The 18,252-nt window shown below is 35.5% G+C and overlaps 1 protein-coding gene across 8 annotated transcripts in view; it reads left to right on the top strand.

The window, feature by feature from the left end:
- LOC138738866 (MSL complex subunit 3-like) overlaps positions 1 to 18,252 on the top strand; it is a 42,933-nt gene that overhangs the window by 6,445 nt on the left and 18,236 nt on the right. For 3 of the 8 annotated variants that reach the window (XR_011341829.1, XM_069889977.1, XM_069889978.1), the window contains exons 2-8: positions 1,130 to 1,212; positions 5,813 to 5,908; positions 7,002 to 7,102; positions 10,491 to 10,615; positions 11,273 to 11,395; positions 13,301 to 13,461; positions 14,013 to 14,165. Coding sequence is in view for 7 of the 8 variants with exons in the window: in XM_069889977.1 (XP_069746078.1) it covers positions 1,130 to 1,212; positions 5,813 to 5,908; positions 7,002 to 7,102; positions 10,491 to 10,615; positions 11,273 to 11,395; positions 13,301 to 13,461; positions 14,013 to 14,165 (842 nt within the window). In the remaining variant the exon portion in view is untranslated. Of the gene's footprint in view, positions 1 to 1,129; positions 1,213 to 5,812; positions 5,929 to 7,001; positions 7,103 to 10,490; positions 10,616 to 11,272; positions 11,396 to 13,300; positions 13,462 to 14,012; positions 14,166 to 18,252 lie in introns of those variants that run through there. The other 5 variants (XM_069889980.1, XM_069889981.1, XM_069889982.1 and 2 more) reach the window with 3 other exon arrangements.

Here is an 18,252-nt window from a genome sequence, read left to right as displayed (position 1 = left end):
GGCTCATTTCCTTTGGAGTCATGAAACCATGCACATAATGAGTCAATTGGGTATGATTAAAACAATGGCTTTCAAACATTTTCTTTCCACTCACTTACCACTTTAAGTAATCCCTTACTAATCAGACCATCTATGGCATAGGGATTACTTAAAGTGGTAAGTGAATGGAAAGAAAATGTTTGAAAATCACTGCTGTGCATAACGTTTGACTTGACTTGATAACACACAATTAAAGCTTTTCATTGTATCTTGCTGCAAGTGATTAATATTCAATTCGAATCACTTGATATCAACCTTGGTTTTTATTGTTTCTCTCTTTGTCAGACAGACCAAGTCTGTGCTGGGGCACTGAAGGTGATGATGAAGTTGCATGCTGGACTTGTGTATTCATTGAGAATGGTTCACATTTTCTTGTGTTTTGAAAATGTTGATCATTAATGTTGGAGAGGTCTTGCACAGCAGTGAATCTCTATTTTGTGGATGTTCAGCATTAGGCCTATTCTTAACTTAAAGATGACTTGGAGCTTATGCTTCAACTTGTACGTTTGCAAGGATCCTGTGTATTGCAACTTAATGATTGAAGGTGATCAAGGTTCTGGAATGGAGCCAACACAAGTTGACTAGTTACTCATTCATTGCATAGGTAAGTTAGACTATGACAGGAAGTTCATTGGATATATGGTGCAGTGTTGGTGAGTAATATTAAGATTAATCGGATGAAGATGGAGTCTTTTGAATTTTCCATGAGAAAATATTCTTTGGTGGATTTTTCTGTAATGGACTTGTAATATTATTTGTGGTTTTCTGTGCTGTATTTATCACTGAACAGTTTTACCGTTGTCCAAGTTCACAAGTGGAAAGTGCCACTTATTAAGTTATTTCTTCCTTTTTGAACTTAAAATTTCCAGTGAAGTTGTGTTCAATCTGCCCTTAAGTGTCTCTGAAAATTGAAATTTAAAAATTCAGCTGTGTATCACAAGATTCAAAAAATATTTAAGTGCGGCTTTTTAAAATGCTGAATTGGGGGGATGGTTATATATAACAGAATTTTATCCTCTTACTGAAAAATAAGTTTGCATGCTAAATAAAATGGAACTATGTTTTGATTGTAATATTTTATAACTTCCAGATTGTTGATGTAGAATTCAGTAGAGATGAGAAAGGCCGAAAAATCCCAGAATATCTGATTCATTTTAATGGCTGGAACAGAAGGTAAGAAAATTCTTTGTTTTTCTCAGATAAACTGCTTGCCATTGTTAGTGTGAATGGATAAATCTATCTGGCAAGTTTTTTTTCAATGAAGCTACAATACACACCCAAAATATGAAATGGAATACTTCAGCCATGGAGTTGGAAGGGCTTGTCTTTCCACAAGTGCAACAATGAAATTAATTGGATAGAATTTCCATGAATGTTAATCATTCTCTTGCAGCACTGCAGAGAAATTATCTGGCCTCAACTACTTTTCTGTGCCAGTTCCTTCCAACCCTCGATTCCTCGATATTTTTAAATATTTTGCTAATCTTCATCTTAATGATCTGTCCCCTGTTACCCATGAAAGGAAGAGAATTCCAGAGAATCATGAAGAAATTTCTGCATGCTTCAACTTTAAATAATGCCCCTTATTCTGATGCCATGTCCCTTTGTGATTCTCCTAGTTCATCATTTCAACATCAACCCAATTAGGCTCCCTTAAATAAAGTCATTCATCTTCATTCTTCTAAAATTGATGAAACACTGTTAAGAAAAGATACTGATCCAGAAATTAACATGGTGAATCTCCTTTGAACTGCATCCAATTGTATAATATTGGCTTTTTTTTAGATAAGGGGTCAATACTGTACACAGTATTCTAGGTGTGCCCTCACCAGTTCCCAATAAAATGCTGAGAAAACCTTATTGTTAACTTCAAATATCTTTGCAAGAAAGACTAAAAAGACATTTACCTTAACTACTGGTCAGACCTGCTAGCTAACATTTTGTAATTTGTGTGTTGTTCTGGCTTACATTTGTTTGCAGTCTTCCTCCATTTAGATAATCTGTCTTTTGATCTCTCCTTACCAAAATATATGACCTTGCACTTCCCCACATTAAATTCCATTTGTCACACTTGTGCCCAGTTACTCAATCTAGCTCTATTCCATTGCAGAATCTCAATAGCCCTTCTGGCTATTTTCATATCAATGACCAAGTCAAAAACTTTGCATTCCATTCCATTCACTCCTGCAGGTTGTTCATTATAAATACTGAATAATTAAGGGACAAAAACTAATTCCTGGTGTATTCATAACATGGTTCCCTCCAGCCTGAAAAAGGATCTATTTATTTGAACTCCTTAATTTTTATGTAATGGCCAATTTTCAATCCATTCTAACACAAGAAACTTTTAATTTAAGCACCAACTTCAATGTGGCACCTTGTCAAATACTTTTGGAAATTGAAATACATGACTCTCCTTGTGACATCCTCAAAAGAGGTGTTTTGGCTCTGACATGTTCATCTTGAATTCTTTCATATGGTCACCTATTTAGGGATTTTTTTTAACAACAATATTTTTTGTTAGGCTTTGTTCATTACTTTTCATGAAATAGTCTGTGTCTGGGAAAATTCCATTGTATACTGTTCCAATAAGCAACCCTTGATTACTCCACAAATTATTCTTTGATGGTGTCCAAATGCTTTTGACTACAGTATTCTTCCTGTAGTAAGTGAAACTAGGAAAATTTTAAACAGCCTCTTTATAAATTTAATTTTAATGTTACAAAAAGTTTAAAGGGACTTTCGAGGGGATGATCAAAGAAAAAAGAATTTTGAATCAAGGACAGGGCTATCACAAGGCATTGGAGCTGGGGCTTGTTTGTTAAATCTAGTTGAAATTGGAATTATGTAGTCAAAATAGAAAAAAAAAATCAGGAAAACAAAGACAGAATAAATTGGAGAGTTCTCACATTGGCAGTAAGCGATACTAAGATCATCGTTTATTAAACAAATATTCATAATGTTTAAATTGTATACCATAAAATGAACAATAATATTGGAAGATATATTTTTAAAAAAAATTCTGTGTGTGGTTTTGCACTTGTCTTTTTTTGCTGCTTGTATTAATTTACAAACTCTACCAGATTGATGACCTTGCATTGAATTTGATGAAACCTTATCAGAGACTGAATGTTGCAGGTTTTATGTGTTTCCGATGATAGCCAGACCCAGGACTAATTGTTTTCTTTGCCATATCTGAAATGTGATGTATGATATTTGTACTGATGGAAAGCTCATGTAATGTTTTTGCAGAGGTTTCATCCTGGTGCACGTTTATAATGTTGTTTTACTGAGCAGTTCCTATTATTAATTGATGTTTTTCGTCTTCAATGGTGCTTTATCTTTTTGTGTAATCTTTATTTTTATGACTGCATAGGCCTAATAGGTCTCAAAAACTAAAAAAGCAACAATCAATATGGATAAATTTCTTATACTCCTTAATGAGCATTTAACAAAGGTCATGATTGAAACTTGGCTTGCTGTATCTAATTTGCAAAAAGTTATGGAAATCCATTTGCTGGAGTGATTCAACAGATTCTTCATTCAGTTTTTCCATTTTTGGGAAAATTTCCTCTGGTAATTGAAATATGAATTTTGTTAATTTTTGCTTTAGTTTTGTTCCTGCAATTTTTCCAGATGAGTCACAAATAAGCCTCATTATTACTGCAAAGATGTAATGCTTTTAATTTGCTCCTTCAATTACACTTTGTCTTTTTAAAATTACATAAGAAATAAATGTAAAATTAATCTTTCTAAATTTCAAACCTGTTGCTTTGAGATCAGTCAAAAGAAAACCATTATACTTGTAGTGTATTCAAAACACTAAAATGGTACAGTATTGTGATGAGATTTTGAATGGAGAATAGCCTCAAGCTTTGAATTTTATATTTAGCATTTCTCTATCAAATTTGGTTGCTGGTATGTGCTCTTCATATTTTGAATTGCTTGGATGGAATGGTCTTCTTTGAAAGAATTCATACTAATGGTTGGCTCCATCTATGCATTTATTGTTTACACATGTAGTTCTGGACACTTTTTCTGTTGAACAAAGACTAAGATGTTTTTAAAAATCCTAACTGATCACCTTTGTGGGTTTGAAGCAGAGACATTACAGTTTTTTTGTAAAATGGATTCTATATTCTTCGAATGTGCCTCTTGTGTTTTAGTTTTGTCAAAAGAGATGGAAGCAGAAGATCATAACTTTCTCATGTTTGGGCAAAAACTTTCTGACTGTTAGTCATTATTAATGATAACTGAACTGCTTGATAATTTTGTCCAAATTTTTCAGTGTAGCATCTCGATTAGGGTTTGTTTGGAAATCCCTGAACATACACTATCTTAATATTTTAATTTTTCATATTTAAAATATTCAAATTAATGGATTTTCATTTCAATATAATCCTGAAGAATCTAGACTAATATAGATGTGCTCATATGATTTGAAAACAGTTATCCCAAATTATATTGTTGGGAAATTCTACTTGATATGATTTCATTAAGCCTCCTTACTCTAGCACTTTCATGTGAATTTTATTTTCACAAATATTTCTAAAATTTGTGCATAGCTTAGATCACGGCCATGTGCTATAATTCTGGCATCGTTTATACTGCTCTTAATTATAGATTGTTGAAATTTGGGTAAGTACAATCTTCTATGGGGGAGGTAAAAGTGATTGTAGCTGGTTAATCAAAAGGTAGTTGGGATTTCAAATTGTTTTAAACATCAGGCATTGCTGATGTAAATAAAGAAAGCATGATGTGTAATAATTCAATTCACGGATTCACTTAAGATTTAACAGTTTGTGCGCCTTGAATTACTTTATTTTTCACTAAATTTTATATTTGGAGTGTGGCTAAGATTTGGAAAATTTGTGACATGGATTATAAACGGTGTAGAATTTTACTTCCGTTAAATATTTTCAGTGGAAAGAAAAAAAAAATGCTTATGTTGTGATGTGTTGTCTGATTCTAAATTCATATTATTAAAAAAACAGCCTTGAGGTAAATAGTGGCTCGACAATTCCATTGAAATATTCCTGTTCATCCAATAATTTTACTATAAATTTGTGTTTTAAATTTTATTCTTGGGTGAACTGGCTATTAATGGAATTTTGTTTTGCAGAATTTCAGCAATTCAATATGGGAGCAAAGAAGTGGGAGTGGCTTTTTATTGTATACTTGGTAACTTTACAAAATTAATAATGTATCTATTTTGGAAAGGTTTAGTAATCTTGTAAATCTGATTACATTATATATTTTTTAAAAACAATGTTTGTTTATAAATACTCTAAATTCATTAGAATCTTCAAGTATAATAGGGTACACTGTGTTACTAAAAGTATGCGAGGCAGGGTTTTTTTTGTATAGAAAGTACATTTTTAACTAAAAGTCAACATTTGCTCATGTAGATTTTTTTGGTTTTATACTTTTTTATTTGCAGTTATTCACAGGATACTTTTCAAAATGTCAAATATAATGCTTTCCATTTTCAACACATAGCATGTTTGAACTAAATTTAACTCTTCTCAAATTGTATTGCAAGAATTTTTATTATTTTAAATATTGCTGCACATTGTTTTTAAACCTGGAGAATAACCCTTTTTCCTGAATATACTTAACTCTTTTACTGACCAAATTAATTACAATTTCATATTTGAAAATGGATTTGTGCTATTGAATGGGTCAATTACTTTATTTTAGTTTTGTAACTTTTTTATTTTCTTTTTTTTTTGTTGCGTTTTATTTTTACCTGTCTTTATCCTCCTGTCTTTAGCTGGGATAGATGGGCAGCAGAAGATCATGTACTTCGTGACACGGATGAGAATCGCAGATTACAGCGTAAATTGGCCAAGAAAGCTGTGGCACGCATGTAAGAATAATTTACGTGATGTAAGCATCATTACATACCCAAAGTTGTTGCAAAATAATTATAGAAAAATTCTTGGCTGCTTGGTCAGATAACTGCATAAATCTTTCACCTAAAATTTGTTCTGAAGTTTGGAACTTCAGTTTAAAAGATAGATGAACTACTCTTTGAGAAACAAACTATTACCGTGTTTATTTCCAATACAATCTGCTGCCAAGAAGCAAAATGAAGTACGCTGCAATTGCAGGCTTAACAGGTGAGTATGCATGCTCTTTGTAGCAACTACAGTCAGTGCAAAGCCACAACATAATTTTCCAAAATATTCAGTGCAAGGTTTTTTATTATTGTGACTGAAGGACTTCAGACAAAAAATGCTTTGTTTCAAGATGAATGGTCAAGTTAAATTGTTTAAGAAAAATATTGCAACCAATGCCATGCAGAAATTTGAGTGAGCTGTGCATTCAAACATCTCTTGATTGACATTGCCTCAGATGGCTATCTGCAGAGCTCTGAAAACATTACCACAAATCACTCACAAATTCCCCAAAATTTCCATCAAGACTGTCCAACAAGTGTTCACCAAAAAGAAATGACATTTGTTTAGCTTTCTTCTGCTGGAATTGAACTGTTGTTGACTGTTAACTAGGTGAATTGTTAAAGCTGATAAACAATCCTAACTGTCTGAATGAAGGGTCCCAACCTGAAACGTTGACTAACCATTTCTACTTATGGATGTTGTCTTGACACATTGAGTTCCTCCAACAATTTTTCATTTGCTCCAAATTCCAGCATCTGCAATATTTGGTTTTATTGGATTAAAAGGAATGCAATGTAGATGGTACAACAAACACAGTTTAAGCATTAAGATGATGCATTATTCCTTTGTATCTTGAAAAATTACTGTTTGTTTTGAAACAATGACTATTTTACCAGAAAAGAATAAGTAAATTTTATTTTCAAATATGTAACTTTTGTGAGTTTTTCCATTGTCTCAGGCGAGTGTTGTCACAAACACTTAGAAGACTTCAAGCTTGTAGTTTAATAGAATTCATTAACAATAGACTGATTTATTTAATGTTAACTTTCATATAATTAGGAAAAACAAAGGGAAAAAGAAACGTTGTTGCCGGCTACCTGGTGTTGACTCAGTGTTAAAATGTCTTCCTGTTGATGAAAAAGAGGAGAATGTTGAAAATTGTGAGTATATGTTTGCAAAAGGTATTTGTTTTCTTGTTGAATTTAAGGAAAATGTCTAATTCGAATATAAGGTTGTGATTCTGAGGGTGGGCAAGCAGCCTTGTTTGAAAATTAATGTTGAGGATTTGCTTTGAATGGACAAGCTCATGACAGACCTCGGCAAGGTAGATGTAGAAAGAATGCTTTCTTTTGTGGGAGAATCTTGAACGAAGGGGGTCACACAATTAACATGGAGAGGAAATATCCTCAAAGAGGGAAGAAGGCCTTGCACAATTTGTGGGAAGAAAAGCAAAAAGTTTCTAGCAATAGAACTGTTGGATGAATTCAGTGGGTCAGCCAGCATCTATGGAGGAAAATGAGGTCCATGGTTCAGGACTGGTATTTCAGAACTGAGGTGGACTGTTGATCTGAAATGTTGATTCTCCATTTCCTCCATAGATGCTTCCTGACCTGCTGAGTTTCTTCAGCAGTGTGCTGCTTTTTTTGTTGCTCTAGATTATAGGACCTGCTGACTGTTTCTTGCATTTTCTGCTTTTATGAATCTCCTGCACCTGCAGTGTTTTTTAAATGGTTCATTGTATGTTTACTATCACTTAGGAGGAACTGTTTAACTTGCTGAACATACTGGTTAGTGGTCATTATTTGCTGTCAAATTCTAGGTGAATAATATCATGATTTTTGCTTGTCCGGCAGCTTGTCCTTTGTTTACTTTCTTCACTATTAGCTTGGAAACAGAAGTTAGAAATGTATGATATGATGCACATTGTGGAGCTTAATTGGGCATATTTGTATCTATAGTCATGTGAGAATTGTTGCCCTAGTGTGGAAAGTTAAAGCAGTTTTGTAATTTGGTGATACAAGCACATTTATTATAAATTTTATAATTATTTTGGAAAATCTATCTTAAAAATCAAATTGCGATTATGGTGGTATACTTGTCAGCGGTACCGTTTAAATTAAATCAAGCTGGATGTAAATTAGCCCAGGCTGTTAGTTTTTATTCTGGGGAGGGCTGCTGGTTTGATTTGAATACTGATCGAAACTAAGAGAGTGATTGGATGCTAATTTCAGTGTCAATGGAGTGTGTGATTAAAATGTGAGCTACTTGCTTTGTGACCAACGTGCTTGAATTTCTGTTGTCATGTTTTGCTGTTAGAAATCAGTAACTTGTTTTGATCAAAATCATAAATGAGAATCACTGTACCAGTGGTCAGAGCTTTTGAAATACTGGTGTAAAGAACATAGAATTTCTTGACTTAATTGGATTCTCCTCATAACTGCAAACTTTTAACATCTCCTTTTAAACTATAACAACAGATGAGAGATGGAGTAAAAAAAAAAAATGCTCATTTCCACCCTCCCCAAAAAATTGATATTGGAATGTAATAAGAAAAATGCATTCCTTTCCTCTTGCCTCCATTAAACTATGGTATATCTCAAGTCAAAGGTTCAAAAGCTAAGAATGTTTAATAACCCCTGAAATTGAAAATTAGTCCCACAGAAAGAAAATTGTTCTTTCACTATATTGCTTGGACATTCATTTTACAGCATGGATTTGAAAATACAATGAAGTAAATCATCCGTTGTTATGTTCATTGTGCATTTACCTCATTAAAATACAGGCAAACCTCACTTTACACGATTAATTCGTCCCAATTTTTACTCCTGTAAGATAAATTAACGTTAAGCAATAAATAGAATCAATGGGAATAATTACAATGAATCCCATCCTTTCAGATCGTCCTTCAAGAATTATAAAAATGTGTTTTTAAAAACAACTTTTAGCTGCATATAATGTCAAAACTGATAAGGTTAATAAAAATGATTGATATTTTTCATAATTACATAATAACTAAACTATTTCTTAGAAAAATATTTGTCCAAATTTGACTGCACAGATTTTGATTTTTTTTTTCCTCATTATACAATTTCCTATACTAACAATCACTTTTTTCTAAATTGCAGCTAACTTCCACTTTAGTATCTTTATTTAGATAAAAATTCTTGGTGGCTTCAACAAATTCAAATCCTTTTTGAAAAATTTCTGGAAAATTTCCAGCAGTATTTTTATCAGTGTTAGAAACTTTCCCTGTCATTCTTGATTTGTGTAATCTTGTTCAATGTTTAAAATGGTCAAACCAACCTAAACTTGCAGCAAAAGTTTCTGTATCCTGTTAATTTATTTTCTTTAAGTATCAAAAAGATGTTTAGAGATTGGGTTTGAATGTTTTTTTTGTACAAAGTGGTATTCACTTTCGGTTACAATCTTCAGTCCAAAGATGAAGTAGCCACTCCATTTTAATCATTAATGGACTTTTGTTTCGAGTGCTTCGAGGAAGTGAGCAACTTTACCTTGTTCTTTATACTTGGTACTTACTAAAAATTATGTGTACTGTTGACTCATTGTAGCCCAGCTTGAGTCCGATTTTCACATTGCTGGCACCATCTTCATGTCGTTTAATAACTTCAAGTTTTTCTTCCAAAGTAATTGCTATTTTTTTCCTTTTACTATGACTGTCAGATTCTTATTTTTTAATCCATATTTAATAGGGGGCTTGCACTGAGTCTGACTGTCATTTCCGCATATTTTGTTCACATGATCTATTTGTAACTCGAGTTTTCCATAAATTTCCAGAATGATCCCGCTGTAACTGAATAATTAGTGTAAAACAGGAAATGGTTGCAATTTTCCAAATCACAGTAACTGGATTTTGTGTTGATTGAAGCAGCACGTAGTGGGGTTTGCCTGTATTAATGTTCCAAAGTTGGCAAGGATGATCAAAAATTATAAACGGGCCAATTGTAGCTGAGTGAGCTGTTTATTTTAATACCCTTAATATAATATTGCCATCATTGCTGCTTCGCATTCAATCACTACAGCGAAAATGAGGAAAGGACTTTTTAGTATATTTTTATTAATTTGGAAGATTTTTCTACCCCTCCCACTAAACATAGTCACCAGCAAATAATATGTAAACAATCAAATCTTGGCTCCCGTACAGTGGCCAGGAAACCCACAGGGCACCCCCGTCTATGTATTCAAATTATGTTAATAGTCCATAAATGAGCCCAAAACAGGAATGAACTTGTTGACATAAACTTTGCTTAACCAATCTAAAGATACTCTGAATTATTCATCCTTAATTATGCTCTTAAATGGGAACTTTTGAGTTGGAACCAGAGCGTTCCTGTAGATTAAAATGAAAATATTGATGCCATTGTGACTAATGAACATTTTTCTTTTCATCTTGCCATCGATTGTTCATAAAGGGGAAGATTCCTAAAAGCGGTGCTGAGAGTTCCTCATGTACAATTAATTTGTCCTTTTTCAGAATTTTTGCTTGGCTCTGAGCTCGGGTTCACTTACAACCTCTTTTTCCTTTTGAAGCTTTAAGTGCTACTTCTCATGATGAGGTTGACGACGATGATGAAGATGAAGACGATGTAGATGGTTCAGATGAAGAATTATTAGACTGTGAAGATGACAGTGAATCAGAAGAAATAATAGAAATGGTAAATAGAATAGAAAATGTTGGAAACACTCAGCAGGTCCTACTGTCTCAATGGAATGGGAACCAGGGTAAATGTCATAGGGCTCTTCACTAGACCTGGAAGGGGTTAAATTTTCTTGAATTGCAAGAAATAAAGCAGATTTCATAGAAATCCATTTTTAAAAAAAAAAAAAGGTTTTTGAAGATGCTTGCATGTTATTGTCAAGTAATATTGGTAATGCCTGTGCATTCATGAACAATGATGTACCTCATTCTTCCGCTCCAGAAAGTTGCAAAATAGTTGTGAATTTTAATTGTAATCTGCAAATGTCCTTTTTTCTATCTGGTTGGAAGTTGTTGAGTGCATTTCTAAATGTATTTTTGCTAATATATTTGAAAAACGATTTACTTGCATAATTCCTTTGTGAGCAGTTGGTTAAACCCAACATAATCGTGCATAAGTTCTTCTATCTGTTTTCCTTTGTCTGTTGGAAGCTGATGGAAAAAAGTTAGAAAATAATGTTTTGTTAAACTTTATATCATTTTTAGTCCAACAGCAATTAAATATCCCTTTTGATGTACCATAAAGGAAAATACAGGAATTTTGTAGTGTACATTAATAACTAAAATTGTGAGACTTATTAAAGCAAATTATGTACATTATTTCTTGAATATATAGAAGGAAGATCAAGAGACTTGCTCGAAAAAGGAAATGGAAGAGAAAAGCATAAACATAGAAATTCCTGAAATTCTGAAGAAGAAATTGGAGGATGATTGCTATTATGTCAACAAAAGGAAAAAGGTATGACTTGCTTAATGAAATATTGCTTTTTTTTTTCAACTTTTCAATTGCTACTTATGATGAAAGGATGTGTTATAAAAGTGAATCTGCCAAAGGCTACTTCCTTGGTTAATTTTAGTAAATCAGTTCTTTGTCTGGTTGGGTACCAACCTCTTTGTCAATTGGTGTATAGGTAGTTCTTGACATACGACCGTAATTGGGACCGAAGGATTGGTCATAACTCAGACCCAAGTCGGACTTGCTCCATCACGCATGGCTTAAAGAGGTCTTATAGCAATTTTTAAAAAGACTTTTCAACAAATGAACCTTTAATGAGGAACGTCAACATATGTACAGTACTGTTAATAAAGATACTCAATATATGAAGTTCTAGTAAATAATAAAATCATGGACTCGGGTGTTGGGCTGCCACAGGGAGCGGAGATGACTGCATGCAGCACTTTTAATACAAAATGTGTACTTGTACAGTAGTTTTACTAAAGATTTTTTAAATTTCATTCTTATGTGCAGTGGACATAACTTGCGTGGGTTTGAAGTCGAGGACTACCTGTATTTTTAAATGGCTCCAATTCTATGGAAAAAAAAAATTCATGGGTATTTCCACGAAGATGAATGATACCTTCCCCATCAACTTTCAAAAGGACATTGCACTTATCTTTTAAATTCTAACCTATCTTTCTGTTCAGGACACCAACAGTTGCCAGAATGGAGCCTTTTATTTTCTGTTAAGAATTTAGTACAGAACTTCAAATTGCTTCTGGTGTGAACTCTCATTGGGAAAGATGAATGTAGATTGGCTAACCATATCCTAGAGCACCTGTTCTATCAAAGCTTAATACTGAACTGCCAGCCTCATGACCCTTGACTTGAGCCTCCAACACTGTTCCTGTGACACATTACCTAAAATTGCAAGTGTAGAAAATTGTCATCAACATTTATTCTTTATTGGTTCGTAATTTCATTCAGTTTTGCTTCTCTTATTTATACCTTCTCCAGCCAAACTTGTGTTATGAACAAATTCCTTTGCCATCCTTTTTCATCCTACTTTTGTCAATCAATCACACCTGCCCTCCAACCTAACATATAACAGACTTGCTTTTGTTCTCTCTACTCCCCCCCCCAAAAAAAAAAGTTTCCTGTTTTCTCGACATCTTAAATCTAATTATATCCCTATAGGTTTGATGAAAGGTGATTAACCTAAAACATTTTTTTTACCCTCTTTTTCACACATTATCTGAATTGTTGAGAGTGTTCAGCATTTTTATCTCTATTTCAGATTGGCAACGACCACTGTGTTTCACTTTTGAGTAAAAGGTCTAATTGTACAGGCACACAATCCTTTATCCGGACATCTAAAATCTGGAAAGCTCCAAATTCCGGCAAGTAGGGAGAGAGATCGGCGGCGCGAGTCGGGCAGGCGGGGGGGGGGTATACCAGCAGCGCGAGTCGGGCGGGCGAGGGGGAGATGGCAGCGTGACTGGAAGGGGCTGGGGGTGGATATGGCAGCACAATTCAGGTGTGTTTAAATCTGGCTTTCCAAAATCTGGAAAAATCCGAAATTCGAAACACTGTGTCCCCAAAGGGTTCCAGATAAAAGATTGTGTACTTGTAATAAGATGCAATAAACAAAAACTGAGTTTGATTGTCAGAAAAATATTGAAAAAATTGAATTATTTAACTATGACTACATAATGACTTCCTTTTGACTACATAATGAACAGCTTGCATATGACACACAGTCATCCATTTTTTAGGGTTGACCGATATATTTTACTACTTTTTCCAAAAAGAATTTTGAATCCTAATATATGTTAAAGTTGTTAAACCTTTTGCCTCTGCATTTTCAAGTACTTGTGCCTTAACTCCACAGGGCCACAGAATAAAACTTTGATCTTGTTTTGACAGCTTGTGAAGCTGCCATGCCAGACGAATATTATAAATATTTTGGAATCCTATGTGAAACATTTTGCAATTAATGCAGCTTTTTCTGCCAATGAAAGATCTCGACATCATCAAAGTAATTCTCAGATTCCAATGAATCCTCATTACATTCCACCTGAGAAGAAGTAAGTGTAGCTAATAACTTTTGGAATTGATGACAGTAAAATTGCAGTGCCATTTTATATTTTAGAAACTCACAGAAAATGTGGGGAAAAAACCAGGATTAATTGTGGTTTATAGCATTTTAACATAAAATCAGGTTCATTTTCATCAGCTTTCTGCCATTTCACAAGCTGCTCGTTCCTCAGAGGTCGACGGGAATCTGGCACACACAGTTGCACCATGCTATCCATCAGTCAGAGTCCTAGCAAGACCTGTATCTGTGACTGCAGTAACTACCATGGCTCCGGTACTGCCTGAGGAGCCATTGTGCTCTCCCTGATCATACCAGCCTTTTTTTTTCCCATAGCCACTTATCTTGATCTCCCAATAAGCACTGTCTCTCAACTGCCATGACTAGGCATGGACTAGTGTGTGAGCTTGGCAGGAGGTAATGATAATGATTCCTTAAATATATGGATCTGATCCAGAAACTAAGAATTAGAATAGTTAACATAATGACAGTAGTGAAGGAGGGTTGGCCAGTGTTGAAGCTGTTGTTTTTTTTTCTTTGCAGTGTGGAACTCTGTAAAGAAATGGTGGATGGTTTAAGAATTACATTTGATTTTACTTTGCCGATGATATTGCTCTATCAATATGAACATGCCCAGTTCAAGAAAATTACTTCATCCAAATTTTTTGTTCCAATCAAGGAAACATTATCACACAGGTAGGAAAACCCATTATATTTTTGCAATAACATTCCACTTCAAGGCATCCCTTTTTCTCCCCATAGGTATTTAGAGTAAACTAACTCTGTACATGTATCAGTGATGCAGTAATTAATTTGAGTCTCTTTCCAAAGGGAAAATAGATAATTAAAAAAGAGAAAATGTACTCTTGTGATTTCTGCATCCTTAAACCATCTTAAGATGGTCACTTCATTTTTGAAATGTGCAAAATTGTCAATAGATGCTGCAGATGTTTTGTATGCAATTTGGTCCTAAAAATAGCAGTTTAGATAAATGCTATCTGTATGAATATTGTCAATAGGGAATGTATTTTTGTTTAATCTGAATACCCAAGATTTACGACATCACATAGCACCATTTCCTATTCCAGATGAATAGTTGAACATTTCATTTGAATGATGGTCTATCCAACAATATATTCGATCCTACATCAATGAATTGCAGACCTGGATTGTGGACACATGCAAAATCATCTAAAGCAGATGTGTCAAACTGTCCCTTTATTTTAAACAAGTATCTGAAAAGAAATATTTATATTAGCTTTTCCGCATCTGGACATCACCTCATAAGGTCAGCATTTCTGGCCCATCCTTTAGAGCAGTGATTCCCAACCTTTCTCTTTCCACTCACATACCACCTTAAGTATTCTCTATGCCATCAGTGTTCTGTGATTAATCCGGGATTGCTTAAGGTAGGATGTGGGTGGAAAGAAAAAGTTTGAAAACCACTGTTTTAATCGCACCTCATTGATTCGTTATGTGCACGGTTTCATAACTCCAAAGGAAATGGGCCAATGACAATTTTTCTCATGCCAAATATTTCAGTAATAATTGGGTCTAGAGCCGTGATTCTCAACCTTCCCTTCCTACTCACATCCCACCTTAAGCAATCCCTGACTAATCACAGAACATTTATGGCTTAGGGAATACTTAAAGTGGTGTGTGAGTGGAAAGGAAAAGCTTGGGAACCACTGCTTTAGAGGAAAGGGTGCAGGCTGTCTTGTTGAACTGATCCATTGTGGTGAAGATGAGTCTCACTTTCCTCTCCCTCCCAGAGTGTGATTAGGGTAGTTCCAGGATTTTGACTCAATAATATATTTCCAAATCAGGATGGTGGACAACTTGGTAGGGAACCTCCATGTGGTGGCATTCTTTTTCACCTGCTGTGCTCTTGTATTTATTGGTGATGATGTTACTTGTCTTGAGTGCATGGCTATTAACTGCAGTAGGTTTGGTAAATTATATGGTTTGTAGTATTGGATGATAAAAATGTTTAGGATGTTGGATAAAGTACTGATCAAGTTGAGATTTTTGGAGTTGTGCTTATCCAGGATGAAAAAAGGTTGTGAACTGCCTACAGTGAGTCACTCATCAAAGAATGGCCAGACTCTGACCTGCTCTTGTAACCATGGCATCCATGAGGCTGGTGTAGGTTAAGTGAGGCTGGCACATGGGCACGGGTTAAGAAGTAGGCAGTGGAATTTTTTTTAAAAATGGAGGCTCTGTGGAAAGGTGCTAATGTGGTCCCGCGGAGAATGGGAAGAGGAGACACAGCGCTTCACCGCAGGGCTCTACCACCCAGTCCAACTACTGACAGCTCTCCTTACAGGTTTTATACAACCTGTGAAAGGAAATGACGTTATTTTATTTAAAAATGTTGTGACTGTGGGGTCTCGGCCCAAGATGATGGTGCCTGTGTTTGGCAGTGGTCTCAAGGGGTAACAGACTCTGATAAAAAGAGGACGTGCAGGGCACCAAAAAAATGGGAGACCACTCCACCCTCACCCACACCCAATATGAGAAGAAGAAGCAGAGAAGACGACCCTACAGGATGGTGAACATGGTGATGGACCAGTGAGAGGCTCTGCGGATGAAGAACATGCAGGCCGTGGCCTGTTTTTGACTTGATGTGAGGAACCCAAGCAGATGCCGACGACTTGCTGTCTGAGGACACACACCAGACTGCTGGAGACTGGCTCTACACTGGCTGAAGGGGTGCCAGTTATTGGAACTGGGATACGAGAGAGTGCCAAGGAAGCTGGAGGCTTCGTGATTGTGTCAGGGGTTTTGATCGAGAGCTCGGGTTGCTGATGCTTTGGACTGAAGTCTTCATGGTTGCAGAGGCTACGGGAGCACTGGACGCCAATCCACGGACACTCAGTGACACTGAAGGGAGTCTGATTTGGTTCTGCTGATGGCAAATCTTTTCTTGATTTATCTCAGACTAAATGTAATTTCATGTGATATTACATCTGTTTTATTACAGGACAATAAAAGAATCTTGAATGTCAAGGGAAGGTAGTTTGTCTCTGTCATGTTAGAGGTGGTTATTGTTTAGGAATTTGCAACAAATAATGTTTGTCACTGAGCTGGCCATGCCTGCCTGTTGACTTCGTTTTGTTTCAGAAAAAATTGCATAAATATTTCAAGATAGAGAGGGCTAGGTATTGCAGGTTTGTTCAGATTTTTATTGCAGGATCGAGGAATTATAGTTTTGGACTTAATTAAGTTCACTGTGTATATATTTGATGCATATAACATTTTGTTGTTGATCTGTTATAGTGTGTGTGTATATGTATTTTATGTAAGTGTGCATGTTTAAAGTTTTATTTTTTTTAGAGTTTAAACCATGCTGTGCATCCATGAAAATAGTAGCTGAAATTTTGCTTCAATAGATGAAAGTTAAAAGTTCAGATTTATTGTTAGTGTATATACTTAGTGTCCCCTACAACCCTGAGATTCTTTTTCCTGCAGGCCAGGCAAAAAACAATGAACTCAAGAAGAGATGCTTCTACAAAAGAGAGAAATGTAAACAAAAAATGAAAAGTTAATAAACTATGAAATACACCAAAAATTTCAATAATAAATAATGTGCAAAGAGTCTTTAAATGGGTTTCTTAGTTTGTTGTGGAGGGGTAGCAACTGTTCTCAACCTGGTGGTACAAGTCATGTGGCACCTATATCTCTTTCCTGATGGCAGCAGTGAAAACAGATCATGTCCTGTGGTGTGGATCTTTGATGATTGTTGCTGCTCTCCAGTGGCAACATTCCATGTGGATTTTCTCAAGTGAGGAGAGTTTTGCCTTTGATGTACTAAGCTGTGTCCACTACCTTTTGCGGGGCTTTCCACTCAGGAGTATTGGTGTCCTCGAAGCAGCACACTTTCCACTACACATCTGTAGAAGTTTGCCAAGGCTGTCAATGTCATATCAACCCTCCCCAAACTCCTGAGAAAGTAGAGGCACTGCTGTGCTTTCTTCACAATGACGTTTGTGTGTTGTGTCCAGGAATGGGTCTATGAGATAGTGACTCACAAGAATTTAAATTTGTTCACCCTCTCCACTCAATGATTACTGGATCGTACAGCTCTATTTTTCCCTTTCTATAATACAAAATCAACTCCTTGGTTTTGGTGACATTGTGTGCGAGGTTGTTGATAGTACACCATTCAACCAAGTTTTCAATCTCCCTCCCGTAGGCTGACTCATCACCTCTTTTTATACAACCCTGTCCCATGGTACCATAAGCAAATTTGTAGATGGTGTTATTGTTCTATCAAGTCACTCAGTTGCGGTGGACACCGAGTAGAGCAGGGGGCTCAGCCCTGTGGTGCTCCAGTACTTCTTGCCAATCCTCACTGACTGTGGTCTGCACAGTGTTGTACTAAGTTTTTGAGTTTGCCAATTGATAAAGACCATCCTGATGTATGCAACTTTGCTGTCCAGGTTTTCTAGGGCTTTGTGTAGAGCCAGTGAAAAACCATCTACCATGGACCTATTGCTGCTCAGATGGTAGCTAATAGGCTTCAAATTCAGCCTCTTAAAAACACTTCTTCACTGTGGATGTGAGTGCTGTATGAAGGCAGAAGGAGTACAGTAAGATGATTCGACCTGCCAAAATACAGTCTCAGGAAGAAGATATGGCTTCCTTATCTTGATGTAGCAGTGATGAAGTGTGCTGGCACCTCTGGTACAGCAGATTGCGTGCTGGTGGTAATTGGGCAGGATTTTCTTAAGACAGGCCTGGTTAAATTCATCAAATATGATTTGTAATGTGTTAGGATGGG

Source organism: Narcine bancroftii, chromosome 7 (genome assembly GCF_036971445.1).
Source record: "Narcine bancroftii isolate sNarBan1 chromosome 7, sNarBan1.hap1, whole genome shotgun sequence".
Lineage (NCBI taxonomy): Eukaryota > Metazoa > Chordata > Chondrichthyes > Torpediniformes > Narcinidae > Narcine > Narcine bancroftii.
Note: the sequence above shows the minus strand (reverse complement) of the source record. Positions and strands in the feature narration are given on the sequence as shown.